The sequence below is a fragment of the Ochotona curzoniae genome, unplaced genomic scaffold (genome assembly GCF_017591425.1).
Source record: "Ochotona curzoniae isolate NIBS_2020 unplaced genomic scaffold, NIBS_Ocur_1.0 contig_2210, whole genome shotgun sequence".
NCBI lineage: Eukaryota > Metazoa > Chordata > Mammalia > Lagomorpha > Ochotonidae > Ochotona > Ochotona curzoniae.
Window position 1 is genome coordinate 16,549,435 of NW_024465369.1, and position 25,308 is coordinate 16,574,742.

The window sequence follows — 25,308 nt, forward strand, 5'->3', positions numbered from 1 at the left end:
AAAGATTTCATCATGCTAGGAGTGGTGAGATTGGCAGTAATTCAGAATTGTTGAACTATCAAAACCTCTTGAGCAGGACCTTTGGAGCATGCCCCATGTTGAGGACTCTGGGATGGTGTTCGGTGGCTGTCCTCCATCCCAAGGTACAGAGGCATTTGGGATGCTATGTGTGGCCTCTTCCCTTTTCCTCTCTCCATCCCCCAACTTCTTGTATTGCACACGTAATCCAAAATTTATGTCAACAGTATTTGGAGATAGGTCTTTTGGTGGGTAATTGGGTTATAATGGCTCTGCCCTTGAAAATGAGTTAATCCACTCACAGATTCATGGAATGAGAGGCAGTTACAAGCCTGGCTTTGTTAGAAAAGCAAATGCTCCCTGAGAAGAAGCCAGTCTCAACACGGGCTACCTTTCATGATCTTAGGAGCACCCACACACCCCTAACTAGAAGGGAAGCAGATGGACTGTGCTGGGCTCAGAAGACTCTCCAGTCTGCAGAACCATGAGATAAACAATTAATTCTCTGTTCTTTACAGATCCCCCAGCCTCAGGAACTTTGTCACGGGACAGAACACAAAGACAGACTTCACATTTTTTAGTTTAAAAAATTTTACTATTCCCAGAGAACATTAGACATGAAAGGTATTTTTTTAGCAACAAATATGAAATTACCCCGAAGTGCATATTTTTTAGGCAGCTTCTTTCAATCCTAAGAGAAATGTGAGAGCAATGAGTACTACTGATATTAACATAACTTTCAAATCTAAAAGTAATATGTCAGAAACAAAACCTTATTTTGTCTGTTTTAGATGGCAGGCACATTGGATAGGTTTAGGTTGAAAATACTTTCTAAATGCATCTCATTTATGCAGGCATTTCATTATGAGTTTAATTCTACTTCTGGCATTTCCTGAAACAAACAAGTTTAGGATAAAATCTTCCAAAGGTCCCTGACCTTTTCCACTCCCACAAAAATCTCACTTTGTATGAGTAGAAAGCTTTCATTTTGTCATTGAAGTTTCTGCAAGATAAAAAGAGTAGATACTAACAAACTGGGTCTCTGTCCCACCAAACTTTCAGCTCCAGGAGGACAGTAACTGAGTGTCTAGCCCTGTTATCTTCTCACAGCGATCAGGACAAATGGCTAACTTTGTATTTATTTCTTCCTTTATTTCAAAATTGTCAGATTCTTTCCATTAATGTGTAAAAGATGACCAAAAAAAGTGCCAGGCTTTACCAGTTGTATTTGGAAGCAAGGATGACTCAAAGGGAATCAGGAGACACTTGGCAAACTTCAGGGAAAAGACCACACTCAGCTCTGGGAAGATTCGGATTTATGGAGTGAAAGGACTTAAATCTTTGATAAAATCCACAGAAATCAGAAACTGCTACATGTCACTGCATTTTTCTTAAATGTGAAATATCAAGTCCGCATACTTGGCAGGGGTCATAACCCAGTTGGCCCACAGGTCCATGCAGACAGAGCCAGTTCAAATTGGAGGACCCAGGAATCACTTAAAGTTGACTTCAGCAGCCTGGAGCTCTCCTCCCTCTGCCCCCAACAGATGAAAAGAAGTGCACTTATTTGTTTGAAAACAGGCAGCACAGTTAGATCCCAAGTAGAATACAAACACATGAAAATACACTTTGTAAAAATTAACAAACACTAAATAATCACATTTTTCTCTTTTCTGAGCAATACCATATTCATCTTTGTCAAATATTTAGAAATTTGGGCCTAGAATCTGTAATTTTCATATAATTCTATCAGTCTATTCTTCAAAATACACTGTATGAGGTTGGTTTAAAGCACATTTGACCACCTCTACTTCGCCACCTCCATTCTTCTCCCGTTGGAAATGAATGCCAATGAAATCCTCCACAAGGTCTTCATTCACATGAATGTTTTCTAGCCCAGTGAGCAGCACTGTCCTCTTAGAGACCCCTGAAAATGCCTAAGAAGAGGGGAAAAAAATAAGCAGAAAAAAAAAGTTGAAGAGCTTTAAATGATAAAATTGCTTTTACAAGATCTGCCTCATATTTCTGCCTTCATCTCAGGAGAAATGGAGAAACCTAAGGAAGGTTTTTAAAGGAAGAGAATTTCAGAGTCACAGCTGAGATTCAGGAAGATAACTCAGGAGGCCTCATGAGGAAAGAGCAGCTGGAAGAGTAACCAGAGATGTATCCGACAAGACTTAGTCTCCAAGAGAGTGATGAAGATGAAGCAGAGCGAGGGGGAGCTCTAGCTTTCAGGCTAACAGACCAGTTAGAAGGTAACACCCCTTAGTAACTGAGGGGGAAAAATTAGGAAAGAGGAGCCTATTTGGAATGAAAATTCTGAATTTGGAGAAAAAGAGCAGGGAGAATTATTTCTAATTCTTGGTATCCAAAAGAAAGGAATGTAGCTATGTCTCCAACCAATAATAATAATAATAAAGATCATATCAGTCATGTCATTATTTTCTGTTGTCAACTGTACAATAAAAATGGGCTTTTGGCAGAGAAGTGAAGTTGCCGCTTGAAATGCCCCATCCCACATCGCAGTGTCTGATATAAATGCCAACACCTCTGCTTCTGATCACACCCTGGGAAACTGCACATGAGGCCAAGTCCCTCGGTCCCTGCCAGCCCTAGGGCAGACCTGGAAGGAATTCTCAGCTCCTGTGTCAGACCTGACATGCCCTAGTTGCTATGGGCATCTAGGGAGTGAAAGTGAATAGACTATCTATATTCCAAGCAAAATGAAAAAAAAAAATTAGTTTTAAAACAAACATCTGCACAATAAATAAGGTAAAGTTTTGTATTAAGACAGTCCTTAAAAACATAAACTCCTTCTGCACCAAGCAAAATTGAAGTCATTATTTTGCTGTCTTGACAGAAAAGATTGAAACAGTAACAGATAATTTTTCTTTCTTTTTTTTTGGGGGGGGGTGGACTTGGGCAGTGAGTTCCTAAAATGAAAGAAAAGGGGCAGCTTTACCTGATACTTTCTCAAATGTGTTTCCATATATGGAGAAACGAGAACTCTATGGCAGTTCTGATCAGTATACAGAGTATAATCTCCCTTTTCCAAAATCTTGTCAGCAACTATAAGTAAATAAAAAGAAATTGTTCTTATTAATATCACAAAATTTCTAATCCAGGTTGAAATTTCCTACAAGGGGCCTGAGAAAAACTACCACCTGTGACATTCAAGTTCTGGCTACTCCACTTCCTATCCAGCACCCTGCTAATGTTCCTGGGGAAGCAGCAGAGAATGGCCCAAGTGCCTGGGTCCCTGCACCCATGTGGGAAACCCGGATAAATATTTTGGACCCTTACTTCAGCCCAGCCCAGCCCTAGCCATTGCAATCATTTGGGGAGTTAACAAGCTGATAGAAAAATCACCCTGTCTGTGTAATTCTGCCTTTCAAATAAGTAAATCTTAAAAAAAAAAAAAAAAAAAAAGCTCAAACAGAACAATACCACAGTGAATACTGTGAACAAGAGTGATTAATGTCCCTTTAATGTCCCTCTTGTTTAAGCTTCATTTATTTATTACTTGAAAGGCAGAATTACAGAAAAAGACGTAGAACCAGAGACAGAGCAGGAGCTCCATGTGCTACTTCGCTCCCCAAAGGCCTTACTGCCTGCGACTGGTTCAGACCCAAGTCAGGACATCATCTGGATCTCCTTACATGGCTGGCAGGTGCCCCAGGTAATTGAACCATCAGCAGGAAGCTGGATCAGAATCAGAACAGCAAGGACAAAGCAAGAGGCCCGCTTCATTCACTAGGCTACACTACAGGCCCACATGTGACTAATTTCTAAGGAATTGTCCACTCCATTTTAGAAACTCCAGTATAGAGTTTTGAAAAATAAAAGAACCCAATACTGATGTGGTGTAAGTAATTCTTTCCCTCTTAACTTATGTGTTGCAATCCACAACACAGAGAGGTTTAATGTATTATTAATGTAGACTTGGATACCTGCAGAAAATAATTGAGTATAGAATACTTGTTAACTTTTCAAATGTGAGGGTACCTCCAAGTTCCACAAAGGTGATGACAGCACTTCCGGTCTGCTCATTGTAGTCTACACTCTCCACTTCCCCGCCTCCGTTTCGGGACTTGCAGAAACTCAGTTCCAGTTTATCCCGCATCTGTTCCTTGGGCAATTCATCAGGAATCCCAGTAACCTTGATCTTCATTTTAGAAATTTCTACATAAACCTGTAAGATCATTTCATATTCATAAAACAACAGAAAGCATGAGAAAATGCCCCTGCTGAACACAATCCTGAAAAGCGTCACTCATTTTGTTACCTGAAATCTGACTCCTGAGTTTAATGGAACTGGCATGGCCACCATCTTCATGATTTTATCCTGTATTTCTACACAGTGATTCTTCATTCTTATCACATTTTGGGCAACTGGAAAATAATTTGGGAAGGATTAACTGCTAATATTTAGAAATTTCTTTATGCTTTTAAGGCAGGTAATTCTGAATTTTTTCATTGTCAAGAATCTAATTTAATATTTTGCTTTGTTTTGTCTTCTAGGGAATTCCAAGTGGTAATGGTCTTCCATTTAAGTGGGAAGTATGAATGTCAAAAACATCAGAAAAATTACAGAGTAGACATTACATCCTAGATTCCTCTTAAATGATACTCTCTTCCCTTACCTCAAGAAATGCCTAATAATCCTCTACGAATTCATACGCTATTTTAGCTCATCCACACATCCTCCCTTTGCTGACAACATTGCCAGAATACTCCCTTACCAAGTGAAAGCACAGCCAGAAATTCTGAAATACTGAATAAGTTGGGAGACTTCTCTTTGTCAGTGTCAAACTTCATTTTATTTAACTTTACTATTTGTCAATTATCCCTATATAGTACTAGCACCAAAGAAATACATTTTCATTTTTGTCCCTATCCTTCTCAAATTAGATTAGATTAGACTACGTAGGCTTCAATATCAGAGGGATGTTTTGTTTGCCATGTTTAATGAGCACCTCTTCTTTTGTCAAAATGCTCTTGAGCGCATGCTTTAAAAAGTTGATAGGCCTGTTACACCAATCACAGATCTGTCAAGTCCAATTAGTCCACACAGCGAGAAAAGGTCAGTAATGCAATTATGCCAAAAACAATTAGAACTCCAAAGAGCACATTATAAACCAATTCGAAATCTATGCAGATGAGTAATAATTTTTAATTGTGTAACATCAGTTTATCACACTCATTTGTTGATATTTTCAGCTGCTTCTTCTAATTTATCATGAAGAGAAGAGGTGGTCACTCTATATCTTGTAAACTTCACATGTTTTTTTTTTTTTTATGGCAACCAGATAGCAGAGCCCAGCTGGAGGAAGAGAAAAACGGGGCTAGAAAGCTGGGTGTGGTCATGTGGGAATTCAGACTCATTGTACTAGCAGGACTCTGTAATTCAGATGACTTTTTTTTTTTTTTTTGCTAACAGCAACCAATGACAATAACAAAACATCAATGATGTAATACTCAGATAATCATCTTCCCCTCCCACTCCCACAAAGCCCCCAACATCTGGTGATCTGACTCAGTTGAGAGCGACTGCCTTGTGTCTCAACATCTGTGACTCTTACTAATCAAAAGCCAACTCCTCCTGTTTTGTGATTAAACCCAGTGCTGTCCCAGGGGATGGTGACCTGAGAGCCACGTCAGGGATGGAAGCAGTGGTGTGGCTGTTTCTAAAGAGAACCTCAATCACAGCACTCTCCTCATTTGTATCTGTCCTGCTTGCCACTGCCAACAGGGTCCTTGGTCTCTTCCTCCACCCTTTGCTGCAGTGGTGGCTCCAGAAGGAATGAAAGCTAACTGGGAGCGCTGGTGCCATGGCTAAGCCTGCAGTACCAGCATCCCATATGAGCATCAGTTCAAGTCCCTGATGTTTCACTTCTGATCCAGTTTCCTGCTAATGGCTGAGAAAGCAGCAGAGGATTGGCCCAAATTGTAGGGCTCCAACACTCACATGAGAGACCTGGAAAGAGCTCCAGGATCTTGCTTTTAGATCTACCTACCTCTGTGTGTTGCAGCCATTCAGGAAGTAAACTTGCAGATGGAGGTGTTCTCTTTGTATATATCTTTCTCTCTCTCTTTTTTTTTTTTCCTTAAAGATTTATTTCTTTTTATTGGAAAGGTAGATTAACAGAAAAAGATCTTCCATCCACTGGTTCACTCCACAAATGGCCGCAAACACCAGAGTTAAGCCTATCTGAAGCCAGGAATCAGGAAATTCCTCTGGGTCTCTCATGTGGGAACAGGATTCAAAGGCTTTGGGCCATCCTTTACTGCTTTCCCAGGCCACAAGCAGGGAGCTAGAGGGAAAGTGGAACAGCCAGGTTACAAACTAGCACCCATTTGGAATTCTGGTACATGCAAGGCAAAGATTTAGCTACTAGGCTATCACACTGAGCCCTCTCTCCTTTTCTTTGTAATTATTTCAAATAAAAACAAATAAATTGTTTAAAAGGAAAGCACACTGGGGACTTATGCTTTGTCTGTGCCTTTGAAAACCTAGTACTTTCTTTGTAGCACTTACTTTTAAGGCAAAGTGATGGACAAGATACCAGGAGGCTAGGAGGTGAGGGTTATAATCAAACATCTTTGGGGTCTTGCATTGGAATATCTGTGAAGATCATCTGGTTCTGTGCCATAATTTAATTAAAATGAGAGCTGAGACAGCCTGTTCGGAGGACTATTGGTCCAATAAGAAACACAAGGGCATGTAGAGATTCTCACTTCACTTTATAACTTATTAACTATATGGACCTTGAGCAAATTATTTCCCTTCTTTCAGCCCCTGTTTCATCATCTGGAAGATTCCTAATGTGTAGAAGTAATAATAACTGACATGTAGTAGCAGTTTATTATGAGTCAGACACTGGGTTAAGTATTCTGGCAACATTTCGCATTGAATCCTACCAAGAAGTAGGAACTATCAAATCTGTCATTAAAGTTTAAGGGTTATAAAGAATCCACCCAAATCATGCTCCCAGAAGGAGGCATAGCAGGCACCCAAAGCCACATCCTCCTCATGAAGGTGCCTCCCAGTTCTGAGTAAGGGCCCACAGGATGGCAGACATGGAAAATGTCAGGTTCCCTTCCAAATCCCGTACTCTGAGATTCTTTCCTCTCCCTGCTTATGTGTCCATAAGCAAATCACTTCAGCATCCTCAGTCTGTTTGCTTGGCTGGAAAATGTAAATAGACTCCTCCTATGTATCTACAGTTTCCATGTCCACAGTTTCTATGTGGGTTCAACCAACCACATAGGGGAAATATCTTAAAACAAAACTCGTGTGTGTAAGCAAACATGTGCAGACTCTTTTTTTCCTTGTCATTGCTCCTTATCCAGGATAGCTATTTACATAGCATCTGTAACTATTTACATAGCATTAATATTGTATTAGATATTTTAACTAAAGCTGATTTAAAACATACAGGAGGATATGCATGTCGTAGGCAAGTAGCACCACACATGGCTTAATGGTGGGGCCACATCCTGAAAAGTACATCATTAGACAGTTTAACTGTCCTGTGAACACAAGTAGGAGAGCTTACACAAACTGCAATGTCCACAATATCATACATTTTTAAAAAACTTCTATATACACACTTGCTCATAAACTGCCATGTCAAGTGGTATATGACTGCACTATACCTTTTCATGTAAGGGGCTTTAGCATTCATGGGGCTTTTATATCAGTGAGGGTCTTGGAACCAATTTGCAAAGGGTACTGAGAAACAACTGCAGTTAACTATTCTACCAGACTGCATTTATGGAGTTGTACAGTACAAAATGAGATGTCTCTGAGAACACTCTGAGATCTACCAAACTCTACAGCCCTAAAACATTATTACCTGAGCTAATGCGCTGGCTCAATCAGCTAATCCTCTGCCCTGTGGTGCCAGCATTCCCCATGGACACCAGTTTGTGTCCTGGATGCTCCACTTCCCATTCAGCTCCATGCTTGTGGAGAAAGCAGTGGAAAATGGCCCAAAGCCTTGGTTGGGACCCTACACCTGCTTGGCATAGCCAGAAGAAGCTCTTGGATTCTAGCTTTGGATTGATTCATTCTGGACATTGTGGCCATTTGAGAAGTGAACCAGCAGATGGAAAATCTGTCTTTTCCTCTCTGTAAATCTGCCATTTTAATAAAAACAAATAAGTCTTTAAGAAAAGCATTATTACTCTTATTGTCATTTGGAGGTGGCAGGTGGAAGAAAAAGAAGCTGGTACTTCTGGACATCACAGCACTTGCATTTTAGTCCCAGAGTCATCACATTCTGAATGATCATATTCAAGGCACTTTAATTCACATTTCAAAGTAAATTTCTTTAGCCATTACAAGAGGTTATTCACACCTGACAGAGTGTCACTATGACACCAAGAAGAAATGATACACATAAAAATTGTGACCCAAAAGCTAAACAACTGTGAAAGATCTTTGAAGATCCAAGTGCTTCCTGATGATATCATGGTTTTGTTCTTTATCATTAGCCATACCTTTCTCCTCTTCGAAGGTGATAAGTGCTTGCCCCTTTTGTAGCTCATAAGAAACTTGCGAGCTCACTTGAAATGTACAGGAAACATTTAAAAATTTGTCGTCATTCTCAGGATTCTCTACTGATACAAATTTCATTTTCGTTCCGGGGATATCTTCCTTAATCTAACTTAAACAGAAATATTTGATTAAAATCAAGACAACAAATAATTTAAGTCCTTCCCATGGTAATGTGAATTATTTATCCAATAGTTCATTTTGCACTGAATGTTAGAACTTCACAGAGTATTGAGCATGGTTTTAATATTTTTAGTAACTGCTTCTCCCAACAGAAGTGCTCAGCATTGTGATCAAAGGTTGATCCTTTAAAACCATCTCACAGATTAAATTATGAGAATATACTTCTACCGCTTTTCTCATCAATGTTCAATCAGGTCAATCTTACAGGGCATTCTGTTTTAAAGCCTATGTCATTCATATTATAAGTGCCTTTCACCTCTCATAAAGGAATCTTTGGACAGTATGTTGAATTTCATCACAAAAGAAAAAAAGCTTGAAATATTGAATTTCAGATAATTTCATCTAAATGAAAGGCTCTTGATTTATACTGATACAAATTTATGGGCCAACATTGTGGTGTAGTGAATAAAGCTACCATCTGCAAAGCTGACATCCCATAAGGGTGCCAGTTCGTGTCCTGGCTGCTCCACTTCCAATACAGCTCCCTGTTAATGGCCTAAGAAAAGCACAGAAGATGGCTCAAATGCTTGGGCCCTTCTACTCATAGGGGAGAACTGGAAGAGGTCAATGTTAATTGTGGTCTGCTCATTCTTATTTCTGTGCTGTGTTCTATTATGTGAATATGCCCCAATTACTGATTCATTCCCACTACAGTTGGACTTTGGGTTACTTTCCGTTTGGAACCATAGATGAATTTAACATTTTAAAGCTAAATTCTGCAGATTAAATAGCTTTTCCTGAAGAGAGTGCCTCCATCAAAACTGAGATGTATTAAATCATGAAAGGACTACCTGGATGTCTTGGGAGTTCTCTTGTAATTCAGCTTCCAACTTTTTGATCTCCTTCTCCAACTGGGTATTCACCGTCATAATCTCATCAATTAATCCCTAGAAAATATCAAGCGATTCCAAGAATGTAAACAACCACTAGAACTTTTTTTCCTAAATAAATGAAAAATCCTGAGTGCCTTACCCTGAACAAAGCAAACAAGGGCGTTAGACAACCTCAGAATAATACTGTTTACACGAGTTACACATGTATTGACTATTGTATTTCATCACCCATTGAATTCTCCTAACACGGCCAAATTTTTCTTTGGATTTGTTGTTGTTGTTGTTGTTGTTTTCATATCCATTAAATGAAAAAAGAAACTACCGTTCACCTGGTACTAAGTCACAGAAAATATTTTAAGTTAAGGCAAGAATAGCAACTCAGCTCTTTTGAACTTTAGCTCAGTGCTCTATCGACTCTCCCCACCCCAGCTGTTTGTGACTGCCATACGATTCTTAAATGGCATTATAATTGTGGACATGTGACTCTGAGGCAAATTGCTTTTTTTTTTTCTTTTTAAAGTACCTGTTATTCAAACAGTACATAGCCACTCTGACATGCCAGAGAAAGGGCTGATGATGGGTGGCTTAAATTATGATCGTATCATTATTAAACACTTCACTTTTAGGAACAAAATCCAACAAGCTCCCTTAGAGCTTATTGGAGAGGGTGGGAAGGCAGCTAAACTAAGAGAAACTTATGTAAACTTCACTAAATAAAAATGAATGGGAATAAGATTCTCCTGTAAAACTTGGATAACACAGTTGAAGTATTAAATATATAACACAGTTGAAGTATTAAATATATATATTTGTTGGCCTCCAAAATTCAAATTCCTACTGCACAAAGATATACAAACATTCCCATAATAAAAGTCACCAGAGATCTGCCCAGACTATTCTCGGTCCCTGTATCTGTGAGTGTTGGCGGGTTCCATGGTCACACCTAGCTCAGCCCATCACCACCCCAACTCCTGAGCTAACCAGGGGGACTTGCATTTCCACAGGCTTTAGCCCACAAATCCACCACAGAATCTACCCTGCCCGGTTAATGTCATGGCCCTGTCTAATGTGACCTGTACCCTGTTTCAACATTCAGTCAGGTACTGAAATCTAGCCCTGCTAGACAGGTCCCCAACCATAGCTTTTGTGTGGACTGGTATATGGTGGTCAACAATGTTCTGTGCTAACCAGCCCTACTCAGGACTCCAAAGTGGGCTGGTGCATGAGTCTGACCCATACAGATCTTCCAGTTTCTGCAACGACTAGGTCTCAGTCCCCTTACTTACCTGCAAGTGCAATGGCCCTGTAGTTAGGAGTCCCTCAATATTCATTCCTCACCTATATTCACAGTAGCTTTATCCATGGATGTTCCTAGGCAGTAATTCAACACCCCCAAGACCCAAGAGCATTCCGCTGGGCAACCAGCAGTCAAGGCCATGCACCATTTTGTGCTCTGGCTGCCCACTAGCCCAAGATGGCAGCAGTGGGCAGAGTCAGGGACCAACCTGAGCTCCCAAGAGATCCTTTCACAATGTACTTACTGTGAAGGGAAAAACTTCTTGGGCCCAAGTGAGCCCTGGACTCACTCACCACTTGGCAGTGGTGGCTGGGTGAACTCAACCAACCATTGAGTTCAACCTGGCTCAGGTACTCCCAACAGCCGCCATGCTGCTGGAAGCTCCCTCTACCCAAGCCCTAACGTCAAATTCCCCTTGGCCCTCCTTTGAAGATTGCAGAGGCTGTGCCAGTGAATTTTTTCATATAATATCTAATAATTTCCCCTTCTTACCCGAATGTCTGCTCTGTTAAATGTTTCATCTGGATGTTCTTCTAAAACTTGCTTTGTGCTATGTTCATCAGCTGCCATGATTCCCTAATTATGAAAAAAAGAGGCATTTTTTTTTAAAGAACAATATATTTGCAGGAAGGACAAGATACAACTTTTACACACACAAATCTCTTTTTTTTTTTAGGATAAATTTTTGAACTTGTATATACTTATTTGAAGTGTAGAATCAGAGAGAGAGAGAAACTACAAATTTTTGCAATGGTTGAAGCCAGAATAGTCCAAAACTAGGAGCTGGAAACTTAACCCAGGTCTCTCCCATGGTTGACAGGAACACAACCTTTTGGGGTTAACTGCTCCCTTGTGGGTTCTGTATTAGCAGGAAGCTGGAATCAAGAGTTTGAGCCTCAAGTCAAACTTAGACACTCTAATGTGGGCAGGCTCAGTCATCTTAATAAGTTTCTTAATCATCAGACTTAGACACCAGCCCTTTTTTGCTTTTATTGTTTTATTGTTTTTGCTTTTATGGTTTTTTCCATCAGCGAAGCTTTTTATTACTGCATAGTTTACGTCTCAAGTCTATATTTCAAATAATATCACATCTATAAATCTATATAAAAACTGAAATTCCATTGCTTTCAACAGAATATGCAGAACACAAAAGGTATTAACATTCCTTTGTAGTTCATTTCCTAATCATGATATTTGTGCTCCAACATACTATTATTATACCCTTTCAGTTTTTATGAAGAGTTTTTATTCGATCTTTAATTCTCTTTAGTCTATTGCCCATATGTAAACAAAGCTTACAGGCCCCCAACAAATTCTTTCTCTATACAAGAGATCTCACCTGTGGTTTTCACAAACCCTTCTTTTAAAGTAAATGAAGTTGGGCCCAGCATAGTGGTCTAGTCGCCACCTTGCACGTGCCAGGAACCCATATAGTCACCAGTTCTAATCCTGACAGCCCCGCTTCCCTTCTAGCTCCCTGTGTGTAGCCTGGGAAAGCAGTCGAGGATGGCCCAAAGTCTTGGGACTCTGCACCCACGTAAGAGACCCAGAAGAAGCTCCTAGCTCCTGGGTTCAGATTGACTCAGCTCCAGACATTACAGCCACTGAGGGAGTGAATCAATGGACAGAAGATTATCCTCTCTGTCTCTCCTCCTCTCTGTAAATCTGACTTTCCAATGAAAAATAAATTAATTCTTTTAAAAAATAAAAAAAAATAAATAAATCTTTAAGATGAATAAATAAATAAAATTAATGAAGTTGTATGGTGGAAGCCAGGACTCAGAATAGCTGCCAAGGGACTCTGGGATATCTTATGATGACAAAAAACAAGAGTGTGCTTAAAGAATGATGAGAATAAGACTAAAGGACACAGACTCTCTTTTCAGATGGTTTTCAGTTAAAGATTAAACTAAATAAAGATTAAAATAAGCAACAAATAATAAAAAACAAAGATCAAAATGAAATAATTAAAATAAATACAGATTAAAAAAAAACAGAAGTAATGACTAACTTCACTAGAAAACTGTTAGTCCACACTGACACACGTAAGTGAATAAATTAAAATCTCAGCAATGAAAGGAATTAAAATCTACTTTCAAATTACTTTCTCACAAAATATTAGGTTTAAAAGAGAAAGGGTAACTTCCCAGTGGAGAAATCTGGCAGATGCCACCAGAATGAGATAATCAAACTAAATAATGAGACAAATCAAAATCTTGCATCATGCAACAGGATACGCTAAGAATGTAGCATGATTGTGATGACATTCCTGCCAAAGGCACATAATCTGACTCTAAGCAAGAGGAAACATAAAACTCCAACCGAGGATGTATTCTAGTTTGTTCCCCTCCAATGTCTCAAGTTCACAAAACTTCCCAAAATACCAAGAAACTACCAGAATAAAAATTAAAGACACAATACATACACAGCCCCACATAGCCTGATGCAGGACTAAAAGCCACTATCAGGGTCCAGATTCAACCCAGCTTCACATGACAACATGCTGCCTTGCTGTGGGGGGTTAAAGATTGCCAGGGAAAGGGGTTTAGGGATGTGGGATAGTGGGGTCCACTGAGGGAGTGTTTGACAGGTGTAGAACTACTTCTGGGGGACTCTAAGGGCCAGCCACTGGACTCACAGGTGAAGAATGGCTTCAAGGGGCTTCCACAGACCAGGTCACTACACGTACAGGCAAGCGAGGAAGCTGAGATGGCATGATTTAGAAAGGGAAAATCAGAGGGCATGCCAGGGTCAGACAAAGGCACCATCCACATAGGAAACATGGGCTGGACTAAGTACCATCACCTGCTGCCTTCAGCACATGTGAAAGTTAGGATTAGGGGTCCTGCCTAGCAGGGCTAGGCTGCAGTACCCTCCAGTGAGTGTCAGGGCAGGGGATGGACCATGACATCGGCTTCTGTGAGGGCCGGACCTGTGGCGAGTTAAGCTGGACTAGGCTGCAACACCTGTCGGTTTGTGTGAGAAGTGGGGCTGGGGGTGGAAACGACCAGGTGGCTACATCCATTGATATGTGCATTGGTACAGATGACAGACTGAACCTAATCTTGCATTGGCTGGCACACACAAGAGTCAATTCTGAGGTCACCCCAGGTGAGGTTTCTTGGGGGACTCCTCAACAAGACCATTGGACTCAGACCTCACCCATAGGGAAACTCACAAGATATTTGGTTCAACCTTGAAATGCAGGTATTGGGATCAGGTCTCCTCAGTGGCTGATGCCTGTGCAGTCAACAGCATGTCCAGAACACATGGGACATGACAGCCAGCTCATCTAGCCAGCAAAGGAAGTCAAGTGTCACATCAGGGGGTGGAAAGTGAAGCAGACCAACAGCTCTTCTGACCAAAGTTTGTGGCAAGTGCAAAGGGGTGTGGAGGTACTAAGGTGAACTTTATCATCCAACAGCCCTTTGAAATATTTTCTCAACTCTGGAGCAATGAAGCCAGCAATGTGTCAGAATTATCAAAACCACCCTTGGAACATGGTTCTCCACATCAGGGTCTCTAAGGTCATTAAATGACTAGCTCCCACCCCCAGGTGCTGATGAAGTTTGAAAGCAAGGATTGACCCTTTCTCCTTCTAGCCTCCCTCCCGCAGATACCAGAGAAAAACAAAACAAAACAAAAAATCGGGAGCAATGCAATGGTTCAATGGGCTAATCCTCCAGCTCCAGGTGACAGCATCCCATATGGCCACCAGTTCATGTTCCAGTTGCTCTACTTCCTATCCAGCTCCCTGCTTATGGCCTGGGAAAATAGCGGAAGATGGTCCAAAGCCTCAGGACCCTGCAACCATGTGGGAGATCCAGCAGAAACTCCTGGTCCCTGGCTTCAGATCGGCTCAGCTCCAGCTATTGTGGCCATTTGAGGAGTAAATCAACAGATGGAAGATCTTTTCTCTGCATCTCCTCTCTATAAATCTGTCTTTCCAATAAAAATATTTTTTTAAAAAAATAAAAAAAGGAAAAAATGAAGCATTTGTCCCACCCACCATTCTCCGTACCTTGACCCTCTCCACCATAATCATAATAAAGGCATGCATCCCTCTCAACTTTAGAAACAACACTAAAAATAAAATTAAACATTCAAAAAAAGACACACCTCCTTCTTGGGTTATCACTCCCACTGAAGAGCGTGAAAACCAGGACTGGCGCAGACCTGGCTGGACAGAATGGCACCCACCAGCATGTGTGTGGGCTAGATAGTGGGCCTTGTTGGGTTTAACTAGGCTTCAATGCCCATTGACATGTAGGAGAGCTAAATGGGATGTAGGACAGACTGGATTAGTCTGCCATACATAACGGCAAGCACAGGAATCAGGGCAGCGGGATGAGGGAGGGGGCGCGAGGGGCCTGGTGGGGGTTATTGTGGCTCAGTTCACCTAGGCTGCAGCTCCCACTGGTTTGTGTGAGGGCCGGGTGTGTGATGGGCAGAATCAAGCAGGACTGCAACACCCATTGGTTCATGTGGAAGACAGGGTTGGAAACAGAACTGACCCAGCAATTGCAACCACCAGCTGATTGGGGTGATGGACTATGCCGGACCCTGTACTGGCAAGCACACACAAGCATTAGGTCTGGGATCACCTCGAAGTTTCTTTGGGGATCCCTCCAATTGAACTGCTGATCTCAGAACCCCAACCATGAAGAAAATTGCAGATTCCATGGTCTGACCATGGAGTGCAAATGTCAAAGCTGAGCCTCTTCAGAGGCTCAAGATGGATCAGTGCACAGCATATCCAGGTGCACATGGAGGATATGGCAGTCCATCGGAACCTACAGAGGAAACTGGGAACCACAACAAAGGACGGAGGACAGAACAAATCAATCAACTGCCCCAGCCATGTGTTGGCAGTGAAAATCTGGGCAAACGGAGACTGTAAGGAGGACTATGTCAGCCAGTGGATTCTGTAGAGATTCCATCGTGCTAGGAATGGCAAGATTGGCAGCAGTATAGAACTGTTGAATTATCAAAACCACTTGAGCAGGACCCTTGGAGCATGCCCCACTTCGGGGACCTGGGATGGGTAGAAGGCTGGAGGGGCTTCTCCCTTTATCTCCCCCTTTAAGCCAGATACAGATAATAATAATAATAATAATGTGGAAACAATAGTTTTGCCCACTTTCCTGTAACCCTTGATCCTTTGTGCCCTAATCAACTATGTAAAGATTGTCAAAATAAAGTAATTTCAAAAAAAATAAAATAAAAGAAGAAAGAGCCACAACACAACCAAATGCAACACATGATTCTGCAGCAGGTCCTCTGCTGCAGTGGACCGGGCTGGGGTCCCAATGACTAGACAGTGTTCGTGTGTTACTATTGCTTCTCTAACTCTGATGACTGCACTGGGTTTTGCAGGAACATACCTCTTCCTGTAGGAAGACAGGTTCAAGTATTACATGGTGCCATAGGCCGTAGGTTGGAAACTTATTAAGAAAAAGATAAGTTGTTTTACTCTATTTGCAGTTATCCTGTTAATCTGAGAGGAGATGCATGACATACTTTTAAAACTACATACATACTCCCCATTCTCATGTAGACAACTCCTTGACCACATTCGCAGACCACACCGAACACATGCAGCCTCCCTCTTCTCCCTCCTACCCCTAAGTAGGCCAAGTCTTTCCTCTCCACCCAATCTTCATCTTCACTTAAACTCTACTATTCATTCCAAAGTTCCCCCTAAATTCTTGAAGCCTTTTTTGATTCCCGCAGTATGCTGCCTCCCTCTCTTATTTCTTTGGGGTCAGCTTATCCATATTCATAAGTCTGTGTCATTTTCCATGATTCATCTGTAAAGACCTTCAGGATGAGGACCATGTTTACTCTTCTTGCATTCATACAGAGCACTGCATAGCTCAAGTTGACACTCTACAAGCACTCAATCCATAGAACTGGGTAGTAACCATGAGCATGTTAAGTCCTCTGCTTGCATTTCCAAAGGGCAGAAATGAAAATATTATGGAATGGCTTCTTTAAACTATTATTGTGACAATGCTAGAACTCTGAGGAGTTTGAAATAAAATTTCTAGGTGTAAATGGAATGCTACATAACCTTTCCAGTCAGCATCTGGATGTATTTTCTCTCTTTGTATAAGTTCAATGTAGAGTAACTCTTTCATTATACACAATTATGCATTAGGCAGAAAAGCAGCCCCCTTTTACGTGTCCAAATTCAAATCCCAAGAATCAATGAATATGTTAGGTTATCCTGCAAGGGACAATTAAGGTTGCCGATTGAGTTGGGGTTCCTCATAAACTACCCTAGAACATGGAGATCACGTTGGATTATCTTTGTGAGTTCAATATAATTATAAGTGTCCTTAAAAATGAAAGGGGTCTCTCTTTCTTTCTCTCTCTCTCTCTCTTTCTCTCTGTAACTCGTTCACATAAATAAAATCGTCAAAAATAAGGTGTGAGAGAGGAAGGCAGAAGAGGAGAGTCACAGTGAGATGTCACAGCAGAATAGCCAGAGCTTCAGTGTTGTTGCCACTGAGAATGAAGGAAGGGCTACTTAGCCACATGGGATGAACAGCCCTGAGAAATTGGAAGGGGATTGAGTCACCCCTACAGCATCCACAAAGGAAGGCAGCCCTGCTGACACTTTAATTTTATCCCCATTTAAATTCAAGCAGAATTCAAGCCTACAGTCCTAACATAGGCCACTAAGCCCACAAAATTGGTTACAGCAACAATGAAAAACCAATACCAATCACCGCCCCCTTGCTTCCTAATATCCTCATATCACTGTGGGTCCAAGACATACACAACCAAATCTTCAAATATGCATGCCTGGCAACAATATGTAAGGAAATAGAGCATATGTTTTGGATAGACTGGACACATACACTATTGCAGGACAAAATTGCAACTTAATTGACTTAATGCTAAAATCCGCAAACACTTCATTCCATAAAACACAGCAGGTGTTCCCACGGGCTGAGCACGGAAGTTGGTTTTACAGCCATGGAAGAGAGGAAAAGTACAGAAAGTCACAACAGAAAGTGTATTGGTCATTTCAGGGTTGCTTTTCTTGCAAAGCGGGGACAGTGTAGGTAGAACAGAGGAAAAACAACATAGTGGTTCACCGGTGTTACTTTGGTGTACTTTCTAAAGATTAGAGTTGAAGGCACTCTGCTGTGGAAATTGAAACTGATTTCTCAAGCAAGGTTAGCAACAGCTTAGCTTGGCATAAATGGCTGCATCTTTGCATGAGTGACTGATTTTTAGCCTGGTCGTTTGGAACAACAATCTCCTATAATTTTTATTATTGGATATCTCCCTTGGGAGAAGAAAAAAAAAACTTGCAAGTTCTTGCAAAGCAAGAACAGTTTCCTTAAGAAATTCGTTTTTCTACGCATTCTCTCCAGAGACACCCAAGGAAAACTGTGGGGAAAACGCCCGGGTTAAGTTTCCATTTCCCGAATGAAGCAAAGCAAACACACGACAGAGATCAGAGAAAGTCCAGTGGGTCCTGCAGCGGGTGGGTCCCCGCTGTGGGTCCGGTGGTCCTGAGCTTTGGGACTGGCACGGCACGGGGAACATACAGCCCCATGAGCTGCGCTCCCCAACCTCGCGCTGTGCCCGGCCCCCCACAGCAGTCTCCCTCAGCTCCAGCTCCAGCACCAGGCAGGGGCTGCAGCAAACCCGGGGCAGCCCACCACTCACCGCGTCCTCAGCCAAGCGCCGCGCCCCGGGCCCGGCGCGCTCGCCCTTCCAGGAAGGCAAAGGCTCCCGAAGGGCCGGAACCGAGCTGCTGGGCGGGGACGTCCTGGGTCCCCCAAGCCCGCGCTGCGGTGGCACGAACGCTTTGGCTGGATGCGGCTTGAGGTGTCTCTCGCAGTCAACAGCCTGATCCATTAAGTACTATTAAACCGTTTAAAAGGCGGTTTTCCCTCTGAAATTCAACCACTGCTGAGGACACCAGGCTGGTGTCCTCACTAACCGAAACAAGAAGTTAAAACTAATTTCACTTTCGATTTCTGAAACGCGATTAAGCTTTTCTTTGATGGACATTGTCCTAAAGGTATTCCTGAAGTCTCCATGATGCTAATTCAGGACGTGTATTTCACAGTGCTGAATTGATGGGAAAGTGAGTAATTACCAGAGAAGGTCAGACAAGGACACAGCCCCCACAGGGTGACTGTCAGCGCAATTTACTACTCTTGATACCTGCGGTTAACAAAAGTTTACAGCCAGCGGGCGATCAACGCCTCTGGGTCTTTTGCAAAGAACCCTTGGGGCCATGAAGTTGGGAAAGCTGTGGTGTTCCCGCGGTTTCTGAGACTCACATCCCCTCCAAGTTTCCTTCCGGGCGTTTGTTTGGTTGTGAGGCTCCTAAACAAACACATTCACTAGGTGTGGGCTTTTCCTTTGAAAAAAAGAAACATCTGGCTTATTTCGAGGCCAGCTTTCTTTTCTGATGGGCTTCTAAACCCCACACAAAGAACCACCCCACAGCTGCACTGCTCATTATGAGAGGTGGGGCAGGGAGACCTACACCCAAGACTTCAAGTTGAAGTTCTAGTTTACCGTGACATATAGTCATCTATGAGTGATCTAAAGAATAGATACGTTCCTTCAGGTTGAGTATGTTGGTGAGAACCAGTTTAGGCTATGGTTTCTAACTGGGAAGAAAGTGGTCAGTGATTAGAACGTCCTTGTATACATCAACCCCTGTTGAGAAATCCATCTGCTGCAACTGCAGAAAGAATTATGGTTTGGGCCGAGTTCTTGTAGTAGATACAAACTAGATAAGAATGAAATTACTCATGTGGAATCTCCCTGTCCTCGAGAAGAAACTAAATTGTTTATCTGACCTCCCAAGAAAAGCTAAATCCTCAAACTGGCTAGCGTTAGCCAGCATGATAAGGAAATCTCCTCTGCCTTAACCTCTACAAGAAAACTAACTTTGAAGGGATCAGCCTGGGTGTTTTGTTAGTTGGTTAGTTGGTCCTCTCCCCTGCTGTATTCAGCCTCGTTGTGCCCATTACGTCAGCCTCTTCTGCTTCACTTATCAGCATCTTGCTTTTGCAGGATGAGGTGTTGCCCATTTCTAGAAATGCAAATAAAAGACGTTAGATGTCCCAACTAGAATTATTAGAATTTGTCTTTGGACAAACTCTAAACATTGTGTTGTTCAATCTATTTTTTTTTTTTTCTTTCTAGGAAGATACTAAAGGACACGATCACAGCCAGACAGGGTTGATCTAACACTGACTCTGGGACAAGTATTGTGGTATAGCAGGTAGAGTTACCCGTCCATATGGGCACTGGTTTGTGTCCCAGCTGCTCCATTTCCAATTCAGCTATCTGCTAATGTCCTAGGAAAGCAGCAGAAGATGGCCAAAGTGTATGGGCCTCTGCCAGCCATGTGCAACATCCGAACGAGGCTCCTGGCTCCTGATCTCAGCTTCCAGCCCTGGGTTGTGGTTATCTGGGGAATGAACCAGCCGAGGCAATATTGTCCCTTCCCCCTCCCACCCCCTCTCTTTGTAACTCTGATGTTCCAATCAATCTTAAAATCTTTTTTTTTTTTTCTGGCAAGTAAAAGTTAAAGCACACATCAAAACCCTTATTTAGAGGCGGGCATTTGGTCTAGCAACTAAGCACCTGCATCCCACATTGTTGTTCCTTCATTCAGTTCCCTGACTCCAGCTCCTAATTCTAACTTCCTGCCGATGTACAGCTGGAAAGAAGGGGTGATAGTGTAAGTAGTCAGGTTCCTACCACTCCCGTAGGAGACCTGGAATGAGTTTCTGGCTCCCAGTTTCCATCCCGGCCTAGCCCTGAATGTTGAGAGCACTGGTGAGTAAACAGGTGGATGGGAACTTTCTAATGCACTGTGTGTGTGTGTGTGTGTGTGTGTGTGTGTGTGTGTGTGTGTATTTCTGTCCCTCAACTTGAAAAAAAAAAAAAGCAGTAAGTTTATTCAGTCTTGAGTCTGTGTTTATTTGAGAGGCAGTAGTACAGAAACAGATTTTTAAAAGGGGAGTGGGCACAGAGAGAGTGCTTATCTGCTTGTTTACTCCCCAAATGCTAAATGGTTGTGTGCCTTGCTAGGGGTCAAAGGCAAGAGAAGCCAATCACCTGAGCCATTACTGCTGCTTCCTTAGGTCTGCATCAGCAGGAAGTTGGAGTCTTCCAATGTGGGCTGTAGGCATTTTAACTAATAAGCCAAACACCTGCACCTGAATCTTGAATTTATGAAACTAATTTGATAAATAATCCCCCCTATTTTGTCAAAGAACAGTGACTGAAATCTTATAAAGTTTCTAAAGGGAGATTTAAGTAGGGTATTGCTGAATTATACCATCTTCTAGCACAAAAGTGATTAATGAGCATCTATCAGGCATTCACGAGATAGCACGTCTCACAGGAGACGCAGCCCTCTGTGCCTCAGACGTGGCATGGAAATCTTCACAGATGTAAGGTGTGTGTTACAATGCACATTTGTTTTCCCCATCAGCAGACAGTGATTTCCTCCCAGTCTTCCTATAAACATTCCAGTGATCCAGGCAGCGTGCTGTGTGTTGTGGAGAAGGTTGAATACAAAGAGAAGTAAAAGGCAAAGGAGAGGTGTTCTACCTACCTACGCATGGCACACAAAGTTTACTTCAAGGTTGAATTGAATCTTCGAGGCAGAAGAGACGGACTGAGACAAGAGGCCAAGTAAAAATTTCCAGTCACATGCAATATACTGAAAGCAGAAGTCCACCCCACAGTTTTATGACAAAATCCTAAATCCCAGGTAACAGTATGGTAAGCAGGGCTTTTGGAAGGTGATTAGAGCTTGGGAGTGGAGCCCATCTGAATGGGATGAGTGTTCTTATAAAATCAGCCCAAAGGAGCTGGCTGGTCCTTTCCACCACATAAGAACAGCTAACAGACTGTCTCTGAACAAGGACTTGTCTTGGACTTTAGTCTCCAGAACTGTGAGAAGGAAATTTCTGTTGTTTCTAAGTCACCTGTTGTATTTGGCTGTAGCAACTCAAATGAACTAAGGCAGTGTCAAACAGGAAAGCATCGGTGGCTTAATGGGTATGCAGAATAAGAGAAAGCTGCCTCATGTGCATATAGCATTCTCTCCATTTTAGAAAAGCTCTAGCTTACAAAGCATATGCTATTGTTGCCAGGATTTGGCAATCCAAGTTGTGGCTCATCCCTGAGACGCTGAACACTTACGCCCAGCATTGTGCAAGAGTCTAGGAGATGCAGTAATTACCAAACACTGCTCTGTTTCTAAGAAGTTTGCTACTGAATTACATAAACGAGAAAGCAAAATACTTTCCTTCTCATCAGGCAGGCAGTGCTATAGGGGTATGCTAAGAGTGTGGCCTTCATATCAGATGAAAGCTTCCACACATATTTAAAGTTGGCTCTTAGTGCTCAACCTCAGGATTCGCATCTGTAAAATGGACTTATATTGAGTGAACTGCCATCCTGAACCATGCAAGCAGTCTCACTGGTAAGCAATCAGTAGATGGCGGCCGTTGCCATCTCATCCTATGGTAAGACTTTTGTCATCAGTTTTGTTTTCACAATTTTGCTGTTTGGCCTTCCTGTCTAGATAAGTACTTTTAAGGTAAAAAAAAAAAAAAAAAAACATTTTTCAATTTCTTATGTTACCTATAGTTACAAGTATAGTGACTACACTTGACTGTACCTGTATGTGGCATTAATGCTTGCTTCTAAGTAATGGTTGCCAGAGTAAGTGTTAGGTACTCAGGGCCCAATGTTCTAGCCCTTTGGTACAGCTTTTAATACTCAAATGTGTGAATAAATCTATATACATTAAAAAAGGACAATTTAAAAATAGAAACAAGTCCAAACAAAAGGTGTTAGTAACATTTTAAATGCAGGACTTAATCTAGTTGACTCTTCCCTGACCTAAGATGTACACATGGTTGATGAGCCAGACAATGCTCAGTTGTTACAAATACAGAGATAATGATGTATTGTCCTTTACAATGATGTGAAGGGGAGAACTTAGCTCTTTTTCTTATCATCTCAAAAATAAATATTGATCTTTAACACCCTAGCCTCTAAGATACCAAGTAGAAAACTTTAGTTAGTGTTGATGTTCCCTGCCTTGTATAATTGCAAACTAAAAGCTACTTCTAACAGCACTCTCATAGGCTGACCTGCAGATAGGATTAAACTCATCTGTTTGGTTTCAACTTAAAACTGCAAAGGGAGAAAAAACAAATCTTCAAAGATTTGAGATCCTCAAAGACTCAAAGAGAATGTAGCCATGGGATACTGGAAACACAGCGATACTAATGTCTTACTGCATTATGACCAGATATCTTTTTATTTTTTTTAGATTTATTTATTTTCATTGAAAAGTTAGATATACAGAGAGGAGGAAAGACAGAGAGGAAGATCTTCTGTCTGGTGATTCACTCCCCAAGTGGCCCCAACGCCTGATGCTGAGCCAATCCAAAGCCAGGAGTGCAGATCCTCTTCCAGTCTCCCACGCGAGTGCAGGGTCCCAAGGCATTGGGCTGTCTTCAACTGCTTTCCCAGGCCACAAGGAGGGAACTGGCTAGGAAGTAGAGCTGCCGGGATTAGAACTAGCACCCATGTGAGATCCTGGCACGTTCAAGGCGAGGACTTTAGCCAGTAGGCACCACACCAGGCCCCAGATATCTTAAGAATAGACCAAAGCATTCCAATAAATCAGTGTAGTCTCTCTGCATAAACATAGTTAAAACAGCCAAACAAATACTAGAAGAAATTTTCTTGCTAGCCTATCTTCATTTTTATGCACTGTGGTTTGTTTTTGCCTAAAAGTTTGTCTATATGCAGTATTTTACAAGCTGTAGAGAAGCAAGTTTTGAGTAGGTGTTTGATTAAGTTACTTCTGAGTATTTCCCTTTGTTTGAACAGTACATTGCAGGAAGTGTCAAATGCTTACAACAAATGGAGTCTATTTAGAATATTAAAAACTTAACAGATGAAAGAGTTCAACGTTTTGTCCTTAAAGATTTTTCTCTAGTTGTTGATGGTGAGCCTACTTACATTCTTTGTGAGTAATTCTTCCAGTAATATACAAGGAGTCTTCCAAAATTCATGAGAGAGCTTGGCACGACGAATCAGTGCCTAAAGCTTTGCCTTGCAAGCGCCAGGATCCCAGAAGGACACCAGTTTGTGTCCCAGCTGCTCTACTTCCCATCCAGTTCCTTGCTTGGGATCTGGGAAAGCAGTAGAGGATGGCTCAAAGCCTTAGGACTCTGCAACCATGTAGGAGATCCAGCAGCATCTCCTGGTCCCTGGCTTCAGATCTGCTCAGCTCCATCTGGGGAGTAAATTAACAGGTGGAAGATCTTTTCCTCTGCATCTCCTTCTCTCTATAAATCTGCCTTTCCAATAAAAATAAATAAATCATTTAAAAAATTATTGAGAGAGATGGGTTTTTGGCACAGAGGTAAGTCACAATTTGGGATGCCCTATGCCCTAGTGGAATGCCAGGCTTCTCTTCCAATTCAGCTTCCTACTAATGTGTACCCCGGGACAGAGCAGAGGATGGCTCCAGTACTTGATTCCTTACCACCCAGTTGGGTGAAGATCTGAGCTTCTTACTTCAGGCTGACCCAGCACTGACTGATGCAGGCATTTGGAGAGTGAACCGGTAGGGACTGGAATTGTGATCTAGTGGGTTAAAACTCCAGCTTTCCATATGGGCACCAATTAAAATCCTGGCTTCTCTATATCTCAGAAATCTGTCTTTCAAATAAATTAATAAATCCTTTAAGAAAAAGTAACCCAAGTATAGAAGATCCTTTTCTGTCTCTCTGCCTTAAAATTTTTTTTAAATAAAAACTTCTATAAAAGATTGATTTTAAAAGCAGAGAGAGAGAGAGAGTTCTTCCAACCACTGGTTTACTCTCCAAATGGCCACACAGCTACAGGTGGGCTAGACTAACGCTCAAGAATCTTTCAGGTCATCCTCTGTTGCCCTTCCATATGCATTACCAGGGAACTGGATCAGACATAGAGCCAATGGAACATGAACCAGCACTCCAATGTGGAATGCCAGCACCACAGGTACCAGCTTAGGTCTCCATGCCACCACGTTGAGCCCAAAACAAACAAACAAACAAAAAAAAAAACCCGCTTTGAGAGATGCATATTATGAAAAACAAGGCATGGATCTCAATGTTTTTTCATCAACATAAGCATCTTTTAATTCCAAATTCCTATTAACATTTTTGAAGCACTCTCACTTAACTTGTCGTAGCATATGATTTCTTTTTATTTCCCTTGAAATGTATGCAAAAAGAAAAAAAAGGATAAATGTGTCTCTGGGCAGGAAGGCATCCTGTAGATCCAGGCTTCTAAGACCTCTGAATCCAGGCTTTTGAACCTTTCCTACAGACAGAGGCCTTGTTAAAATC

At 41.8% G+C, this 25,308-nt stretch overlaps 1 protein-coding gene across 1 annotated transcript; it reads right to left on the reverse strand.

Annotated features, from left to right (window-relative positions):
• Positions 1 to 591: 591 nt before the first annotated feature.
• On the reverse strand, positions 592 to 18,824 carry NMI (N-myc and STAT interactor). Its single transcript, XM_040971557.1, has 8 exons — positions 18,578 to 18,824; positions 11,384 to 11,467; positions 9,553 to 9,648; positions 8,524 to 8,686; positions 4,304 to 4,410; positions 4,024 to 4,210; positions 2,981 to 3,087; positions 592 to 1,955 (listed from the first exon to the last, which is right to left on the reverse strand). The coding sequence occupies exons 1-8, from the start codon at positions 18,767 to 18,769 to the stop codon at positions 1,773 to 1,775; spliced, it is 1,119 nt and encodes a 372-aa protein (XP_040827491.1). The 5' UTR covers positions 18,770 to 18,824; the 3' UTR covers positions 592 to 1,772.
• Positions 18,825 to 25,308: the final 6,484 nt, after the last annotated feature.